The 9,734-nt window shown below is 39.3% G+C and overlaps 1 protein-coding gene across 1 annotated transcript in view; it reads right to left on the bottom strand.

Moving 5' to 3' along the window:
* Positions 1-8,298: 8,298 nt before the first annotated feature.
* Positions 8,299-9,734, bottom strand: part of BTBD6 (BTB (POZ) domain containing 6) — a 2,142-nt gene continuing 706 nt past the window's right edge. The window contains exon 3 of the mRNA XM_010283106.1: positions 8,299-9,696. Coding sequence (XP_010281408.1) covers positions 8,664-9,696 — 1,033 coding nt within the window. The 3' untranslated portion in view covers positions 8,299-8,663. The remainder of the gene's footprint in view (positions 9,697-9,734) is intronic.

Raw genomic sequence — 9,734 nt, 5'->3', positions numbered from 1 at the left:
CTTGGGAACCGCCTGTTGAAAGTGGCGTTGGGTTCGATCTGCCGCTGGTGCATTTAGACTTTAAAGCGTTATCTGAAATGAACTGAAAACGTCCAGAGCCCTGCTACAAACCAGGCGCCGTCCCTGCGCGGAGCAGTCGTGCTGCGCGTTGATTGAGTTGGAAGGACGATCAGTCATCAGTCTCTGACAGGGAAAGCGCTTGCTTATATTTTCAGATACTGTATTTTACTTGCAAATACAGTCTTTAGAGAGGTCTGTAATCAGCCCTTTTGTTTGCTTTTTTGTTAGTCCAATCTCGGCGACAGGCCTTGCTTGTTTCGGAGACTTGCGAAGCTTGTCTAGCCTTGGCCCAACTTTTGAACAGTTCAGGTTTTGCTCATCTGTTTGAGCACCTCATTCCTTGCACCTGGAGAACTATTTAGCTAGAATTGTGATCTCGGTGTGGTGAAATGCTGCCTTCTTATCCTCGAAATGGCACTTTCTTTTTTAGTCTTTCATAATGTCCAGTGCCGTGGTCTTTGCAATGTGGTCATAAAAGACTTGGGAAGACGTGTTGGCAGTGCTTTGATCTCCAATTTCAGCCTAGTAGAATGTAATTTTTAATGTGCCTTGTGGTGTGTCTTGCTGTTAAAGATGGCTAACGCTTACTGAAAAGATGTTACACAGAACCAGGCTCTTTACAAGAGTGTGCAGCAGGAGGATTAGCAGCAATGGACGTAATTAATTAAAATGAGATGTTTCGACTTGATATCAAGAAAAGGTTCTTCACCATGAGGACAGCCAAGTGTTGAAACAGGTTACTCAGAGCAGTTTTGAAGTCTGTCCATCAAGGTTTTCAAGATTCTGAGCAACCCGGTCTGTTCTTGTAGCTGACCCTGCTTTGAGCAGGAGGTTGGGCTGGAGACCTGCTGAGATCTCTTCCAACCTGAACTATACTACAGCTCTAGATAAGGGAAGCGGGTGCATGAGAAGTGAAAATCAGTAACTAGTACTTGCTTGCTCTAGTCCTTCTTCGATCTCTCTTCCACTTCAAAGCACAACTCTTACCCCCTATTTCTATCTTCAATTTGTCTAGCCAAGTAACAGTACTTTTCTTGTCCAGAAAGATTTTTATTGCTAGCTATTTTTGGACACTTGTTTTTATTTATTTCTTCTGAAGGCAGCATTGGCCTCTCTGATTCCTCTATGCTTGTCACAAATTACTCTTTGACTTTCTTGCATAGATGGTATGATAATGGTTTATTATACTGCTGTGGTGTTGGCGGAGGAATGCTAGAACTACCACATATGTGATTAACAAACGTAGACTCTGCTTTCGGAGTGTCCAGACTGAAGGCAATGCTTTAAAGCATAGCATGAGAGGAAGCTGCTTAATTTTGATTTGTGTCTCTTTTTGAACTGCAGTCTGACAAGCTGGGTTTGGTACGTTTGTAGTTTTGTGTATTGTCTTTCGAGGTTAAATGTAATGTTCTGAGTGCAATATGGATCCAAAAAATAAGTTTCAGTTTGTTGTGTGGAGAAGGGTAAAATAGAGTATTTTTTAAAGACTATACTCATTTGCTTCAGTTTTTAATACCCTTTGTTCATTTAAAGTTCTTAACATGTTGACTGCATTTGCCTTTATTGCCCCTATGCAAATTGCTATGTTGATTGAGTTAATTTAAACAACCTGGTTGGGACCTTCAGGCATTACTGTACTAGAAATGTTAATAATGAATCAAATAACCACAGGTGCCTCTTTCCCCAGCAACAGACACTCTCCTTAAAAACTCATTTGCTTTTCATGCTTGCTTAATTATTTAGGCAAGCAGCCATGGATGTTTCACAGTGTGAATTCTCATCGTGTTCCAACTGCCTGGTCTTTGTCTTTCTAAAAGCCAGAATACCTTAACCACCATCACCATTTGTAATATTTTTCCAGAATGCCGCACCATGGTCTTGAAAAGCCTTTTTGGAAATTGCTTATAGTGAAAGGATATTGATTTATAAATTTTGTGGAACTTATGGTCAAGCAAAAACTTTCATTCAATGATTGCAGCTTTATTTTTCGCTACTGTCCAGAAAGTAAAGTGACCTGGTAACTGTATGAATGGGAGATTCCCTGCTTCCCAAAGAGAGTTTAAAATTCTGGAAGGTGTTAGACTGATGAACAGCTGAATTCCTGTGGTACTGGAAACAAGGTATTTGTTGTTATTTCTAAAAATGGAAGTATATTGGTATTTGTGAACACATCAGGCATGATGTGAAAGCGAGAGGAAATTATGAAAGGATAAGAGTCCCTATGGAAATGTCCCTTTGAAATCGGCATCTGGTGACTGACAGATGTGAAATGAAAAGACTCTGTCTCCAAAAAATGCTGTGACGGGCAAAGAGTATAACAATTAGAAAGGTCTTTCTGTAAAGATGTAACTGAATAATTGGAAGCCATGCCTTCTCCAAATGCCCCTTTTAATTAATACCAAGTGTTCTATATAACAAGAACAGAAATTAACTATTAGTAAAGGACAACATCTTAAAGAATCTTAAGGTCACCTCTAAAAACAGGGTTTTTTTCAGTGACTTGCTGAGCACATACTTTTTGTCTGGAAGATGTCTTCCTGCTGAAGAATCTAGTTTTTTTTTTTTAAAAAAAAAAAACAACTCGGTGACAGGACCATATATTTGTAAACTTACTCTGTTAAATGCGAACTGAATGTAAAATAATATGGTAAAAACTATCAGGGTATGCAGTTATTTTAAAATATCCCCTCTGACAGAGGTTGACACCACTGTTGTATGAGGTGTTGATGCTCAAACCTAGTGATTGCATCGTTTAGGAAATAGTAATATCTGATGAAAGTACGCAAACAAAGCATTCAAGTCTTCTGAAAGTCTATAAACCAGTTGTTACACTTTGACAGTTTTGACTGGGGAGAGTTTTGGGAAATACTGTTTATCAGCTTTTCAGATCCTTTTAAATTAAGAAGGGGGAAAAGAGGCTGAAGTTGATGTGGTAAGCTTTAAAGCTGCACCAATTCAAGTCTAAGCCAGAGACAACCTTTTAGAAGGGCATTTTTGTTTATTCACCGTTCTAAGGACTCATATAAAATTAGGTTTTATGGATGCAAATGTCATATGGTTCTAAATTTGGAGCATTAAGGTTTTGATGGATTGGAGCATATGAATTTTTATAAGAAGTTCTTAATGGAGAAGGAACTAGAAATTAAAGTAGGCCTCTAAATTAATTCTCTTAATTTTCTAAGCTTAATAGAGTGCAAAAACCCCATACAAATGCTGAGAGTAAAGAAAGATTCTATCTATATGCCTATTATATATCACATCTCATTTGTCACAGGCTGTGTGTATGTGCGAGTAGTAGTTGAAATAAGTGACAGTGGCATAAAATTTCAGTGAAAGGGCCTTCTTCCACTAAAACCAGAAGTTCTTAAATACCATGTTTCAACAGTTCAACGCCGTTACAGATTTCTGGGTGAGCTTTATGCCATCTTTAATTTCCTATTTATGCGAACTGCCCCAGAACCTGTGAATTTCTGGTAACTTTTTAAGATGAGAAGCGTATTGTTTGAGAGGGCCCGAAATCTCTTTTCCTACTGATTTGCCAGGAAAACTGGAAGCAATTAAATATTCATGATTCTTTTTGTGATTTTACCCTGGCATTAAAAACGTGTGAGCTTCATGAGGAAAATAATATAGAGCATGTAATCCACTGTATATTATGCTTTCCTTCTAAATTGGTAGTAACCAGAAACTGCAAAGAAATACACTTGTGATCAAAAGAAAGAAATTCCCTGATGTACCATTTCTATTTGAATTTATTATTTTGTGTAAATACGCTGCCTACACCTTGAAGTTGGTCATAAAACATTGATGATGTGGGTGAAGTGGAAAAGCAGGTTAGATTTAAGTACATTACTTCTCAAACAGACCACGGATCCGGAGACTTCTAGTTAGGCCAAGGAGAGGAAGATAAACAGCCATCGAGCAATTGTATTATTGTCTTTGCTTTAGATGTAATTCAGCACCCACTTTGTTAGAACTTCACTACAAAACCCTGCTTCTTTATGGCTCTTGATATTCATTTGTTTGATGATTGCATTTATGGAGAGTTGCTTGGGAGGAGTTTCTTAGAGAGTGACATGGTTTGATGGGGACAAACATCAAGTATTTGGATGTTGTGACAAAAAAAAAAAAAGCCAGGAGGAGAAATACTTGTTTGAATTTGAGCTTTTTTCCCCCCCTAGACTAAAATGAAAGGACTAGATGAGATTGTGAAGCCTCCGATGGAAATATCATACGTACTTGGCTCCACTGAAGTAACTTTATTGATTTGTGCGGTGGAATCGTCCTTGCAGAACAAGATCTAAGTGATGATGTTTAAGATTTATAGTAACTTGGTCGGCCAGCTTAGAAGGCTGAAACTACAGCCAAACCCCCACTCTTTATGTTAATATTTTTTAGACAAAAGGTCAAAACAAGCCATTCCAAGCTTGCAGTGAATCTAGAGCATCTAAAGCCAACTGAAACACTGCAGATATTTTGCTGTAGTAACGTCTGTTCTCTCTGTGGCTCATGGAAAGTCACATGCTCTCGAAGTCCTGTATGAATTGCCAGATTCAGGAGGTGCTTATTTTTCTGTATAAAATTCGGTGACATATTTCTTAAGAAATATGCTTCTTATTCACAGGGTATATTTTGTTCACTTCCTTCCCATAGAATAGTATTTCTATGTTGTCTGGTATTTCAGGAAAAAAAAGACAGTAAAATTTAAGACTATACGTTTGTATCTTCTAGGCCAGTCCAACCTTTGGACAACCACAGCAACACTTTCCGCTAACTATGGAATGAATTACCATCATATCATGGTACATTGACTGCACAGTCACTTTCAGGATACATCATCATTCTGAGGATTCCTTTGCAGTTCTCATTTTCAGAATTTTTTATATTTGAGAAAAATTCACATTAAGAACATTTTCAGATAAAGAAAAATTTTGAAGTACTAGGTGAAAACGTGTCAGTGTTTGTTTGTTTGTGTATATATATTTATTTTTGCTAGATTGGTAGAAGCATCTATATACTTGGGAGGAAATCTTGCTTTTAAACTAACATTGGTAAAGCTGTTTTGTGAAACTGAAAGAGAGTATACTTAGTAACAGGATTTTTTTATTTCCATAGGTTTGGACCATAATCAACTCTGTTGTGTAATTGTCTGCCTAGTGAACACCTTTGCTCTCCTGGCATAGGAAAGAGAGGGACAGTTCTGTTACACAAAAGCAATAGAGTATATACTATCTTTAAAAAAAAAAATCTTTTTGTTTGGAGTGTAGGAGGATGGAGTTTTTTATACTAACTTAGACATTTACCATATGCCTTGGGGGAGCAAGGTGTTCATGGAGCTTCGTGGGAATGTTTGGGGCTGATTGGGAACTGAAGTATATCCTGCCTTTCTAGCTGACCACATAATACACATCTTAAGATAGTGAAAGAACACTTCCTCAGACTTGTAAAATACAAATGTAGTTGCCTATGCTATAAATTGCAAATCAGAGTATGAAGAACTCCTCCCCTCAGTTTACATACTCTTGAGTGCAGTAGTGAAGGAGGGGAGGTGAGCAGGGCTCCTTAGCAGGTTTGGTGTGGTTTAGGGTTTTTCTGAATGTATTTATTTATCTTTTGTTAATGTAGGATGATCTAGGGCAATGTCCAAACAGTAAGAAATGACAAATAACCCCTGAGGCAGGTAGCACCACTCCTTGCTTTGGTGGAAAAGTTTGGCGTGTGCTTGTGCAATACTTAATTATCCCACTTCACATGATCATGCAGAGCTGAAATTTGCACTAACTTGTGAGTATTTGCTCAGGTTTGTTATGTTACAAGAAAAATGACACTTTATAGATACTGATATTATATTGAAGTCTACTTAATGCTTTAAGATGTTAGGTGACAACTGAAAACTTGTCCAAGTACTATGGAGCAACACTAGGCCCCCTGAAGAACATGATGAACAACTTTTAAAAAATTTTTTTTTCAGTATAAACTCATGCTTTGATTTACAATGCTAATTTGTGCAGCTTTTGACTAGCACCAAGTATTCTATACTTATGAGTATCACTTGTATTACTTCCATTGAATTTTTTTAGACCAGGTTGTTTAAGATTTCAGAAGTTGTTGGTGTGTTGTTTTCTTTTTTTCATATCAATGTTCTATTAAAAACATTTGTGGTTTAAGATTTAAATAATGTTTTTTTGTCTTTTAATAGGTGAATGTCTATGTGCTGGGAAAAACTTTCCTTCTGTTGGCCAGAGAACTCTGCATAAATGCTCCAGCCATAGGTATTTTTTTTTTTATAAGTTGACTTTTGAGTATTTGGGTGTATCTTCTGCATGGTTACTTGACAAGAGTATGTATGTACGTGTATATATACATAGTGTTATGTGCTAAATGCCAAAGTGCTAATTTAGAAATGAAGCTGTAATCAGTCCAGAGAGAGGAGCATTGCTGACTATGAGAGCCTGTTCTCCTTTGTTCAAGAGTTTTTTGGGAGCTAGATGCTATTTTCTTTTACAAATAATTTTGTTGTTTTTTCAAAGAGTAGTTTAGGCTATACCAAGACAATGGGCTGACATACAACAAACTTGTGAGCATCCAAAAGCTCGCACAGGCCTGTCCCACTTCAATTCCACTGAGATGCAACATTTGATAAATATTTGCCAAATTTACTATCTGCCCATCACCTGTAGCTGAGGTGTTCAGTGCTTGAAATACATGTGGCTTGATGGAAAAGCAGGAGCAACTTTTTCCAAGCATGTGAATAACTTTTTAATTAGAAGTCTTCACTGAAATCATAACACAGTGATAGGAAGGATACCTGTCAAAAGAGTAAAAGAAGCTACTGTCGAGGCTGTAGCTTCTAAGCCAAGGGAATTCATGCCAATTCCAGTTAGAAGAGTGCATTTATAGAGAGGTCTTGTGACCGTTACCCACCTCTGTGCAGGAATTTTCTTCCTGTGCCTTTATCCACTCTCTCTCTCCTTAATCTGTACTGAGAGAATCAGATGCATTGGTGTTCAAGACCACCACAGACACACCCCCCCCTTCACACACGCTCAGCTGGGCACTAACTGCCTGCCTTTGCAGCACGCGAACCAGCAGCTCACGTATTGAGCATCGTCACAACGGCATCCAGAGAGATGTGGCAGTGCACGGCTATTGGCCATCGTGGTGTGCTGGCTTCATTAGCGTAGCTTGATGTCTGGTAAAGAGTTCTTGTTTTCAGTAACTTAGCTGCCTTACTTTTCATTTCCTTTTTGAGAGAGAACAGGCACAATTTGTATTGCAGGTTACTTTACTTTCAAGGTGAAAATGAATGCAGCTTAGGAAAAGGCAAACAGAAAACCCTTCTAAATTAAAGGTAAACATTTTTCCACGTTATACATGGAAAAAAAACTGGCTTAGGCTGCTGTTGAATATTCTTTCCAAGGTCACTATGAGAAGAGAGATTTATTAAAAACAGTAAGTATTTCTAATAGGCTCATTTGTAATGATTGTCATACCCTTGAGGAAAAACACCTACATTTATCACTCTCTGAGAAAAATTAAGGGTAGCGTCTATAAAATGACTGCCGATAGTGGACAGGACTATGTTTTGGAAAAAACAGGGGTGGAGGAGAGATCCAGCAGCTTTTCATTCAAGGTGGCTTATTTCTATTTAGTGATTTTGAGTGAACTTAAAGACCCTATTGCAAGTATTTCTCTCATATCTGCTCCTAAATGTGAGGATGGGATGTGTATTTAGATAGTAGCTGCCAGTATTACAGCTCTGGGCTGAATTTGTGATAAAGCCTGTCACTGCACTAAGCTTCAGCTCTAGGTCTTGACTCTGGCCATCCAAGTGGGGTGCAGTTTGACAGGTGTGTCAGTGTTGCCGTTTGCCGGGCAGGCGGGAGGTTAACACAAGATGATGTGTGTGAATGGGCAGTAGCAGCTTTCGAATATAACCACAGGATGATTTTGATCAACTTCGATTACACTCATGGTTTGTCTATCTTCAGCTTAGGCAACACCCAAAAATGCTGAGCTTCCACACATGTCAGCTCCCTTTTTCGTGAAGGAAAAGAAAGGCCACCGATGGCTAGTCTGACTTACCTGGCAAGGGAACCGCTGTAGTTGCGGTGAGAGCTAATGCCCTTTGTAAATGCACACAGGGGACAGACTACAGTATCATCACCCCTGTTAACTATACTGTAGAGGAATTAACAGACACAAGCCGTAAGATCAGCAATGATCAAGTACACAGGATTTAGGGCAAGTAAAAATCTTTTATATTTCACAGATTCATAAACTGCTCTAGTTTAGAACATTCTGTTTAAGTCAGCTGCAGTCTGCAAGTTAGTTATCTATATACAAAATAAATGCACAGTACGTGCGAAATTTAACATTTTTCTGCTAGTTGCAGTCTCAATAATTAAGTCAAATAGCTTATGAATAAATAAAATAAGATTAAATTCAAGAGCATTCCTTCACTTATTTGTATAGCCTGATGTAGCAGATAAGTAAGTAGCGTAACATTCCATACTGCTGCAGAGTTCATAGTAAAACTGGAAAAAAAAAAATCCCTTAGTGTGCATCATTGCAGTATTGGAATATAATCAAGGTGAAATGCATCATGCGTAGAAAATGAGCTCAGGTATTTGTCCTCCTTGTACTCCTGTTCCGTTAGTACTGTCTGAGGAGCACTGGAACTGGAAGGTCACTTTCCCGCACTGCACTTCAGTCATTCCCTCTTGCCCAAAGTAACTGAGTTCATTACCATCAAGAATAGCACTTACATTGTAAAATGTGTCTTGCTCAACCTGCACAGGGTGTTCAAACCACACAGAGAAAGTGTTACTGGAGCCGTCAGAGGTAAACTTTGTCAGATTTTGAGCAAGGACAACGCCTAAGCGCTTCAGTTCGATTTTGACACTGTATTCAGCTTTGCCACAGCTTGACCCATACAATCCCAGTCCTGCTATAAATATCCGTTTGTCTACGGCAAACTGAATACTGTCACACCGCCCTCGGTACCTCCACTGATTGCTGCGATATGCAGATGACTGAAACCGATGGCATCGCTGAGGTACAAGTCCTTTTCTTTTTGTCAGCGGAAACTCTAGTTTGGGTTTATTTGCGGCTGTGTACCATAGGAATATGTTGTGAGTTTCCTCAAGGGTGAGGATGTCGGACTGGGCAGCTCCGTTGGCAAACTCTTCCAGAGTCATGGTCGGAATCCGCACCAAGTACAAAGCTTTTCCTAATACATTCCTCTTGTTGCGTGGCGTAACAGGCAGCCCTTGCCTTTTGCATTCAGCCTCTGCCCAGTTGAGAACAGCCTCGAAAACTACCACTTCCTTGGTGTTGAGTGCCTCCCGGGTTACAATGATCTCTAGTGTTTGTTGATCTATCTCACAGAAGCCCTCTGACTTCAGTGCCATTTCTGCTTGAGCATCAATCACTTCCCAGCAGCGCTGCGTCAGCTCTGGCTCCTCGAAGAGCCTGCTCTGAGACAGCAGGACACAAGCGTTCTTCGCTTCTAAACTGGTCTCCAGAAAATTGACGCAAGCCTTTGCTAGGGCCGGCACGATGTACTTCTTGGCAGCATACAGCGTAGCCAGAACTGTGTCAGCTTCCAGGTCTATTTCATCACTATACATGTATCTAGATGGGAGGGGGGGAAAAACCCACAGTTTTAGCGG

Source organism: Phaethon lepturus, unplaced genomic scaffold (assembly GCF_000687285.1).
Source record: "Phaethon lepturus isolate BGI_N335 unplaced genomic scaffold, ASM68728v1 scaffold55362, whole genome shotgun sequence".
In the NCBI taxonomy this organism is placed as follows: Eukaryota; Metazoa; Chordata; class Aves; order Phaethontiformes; family Phaethontidae; genus Phaethon; species Phaethon lepturus.
The sequence above is the reverse complement of the archived record's forward strand: the minus strand, read 5'-3'. Positions and strand labels throughout refer to the sequence as shown.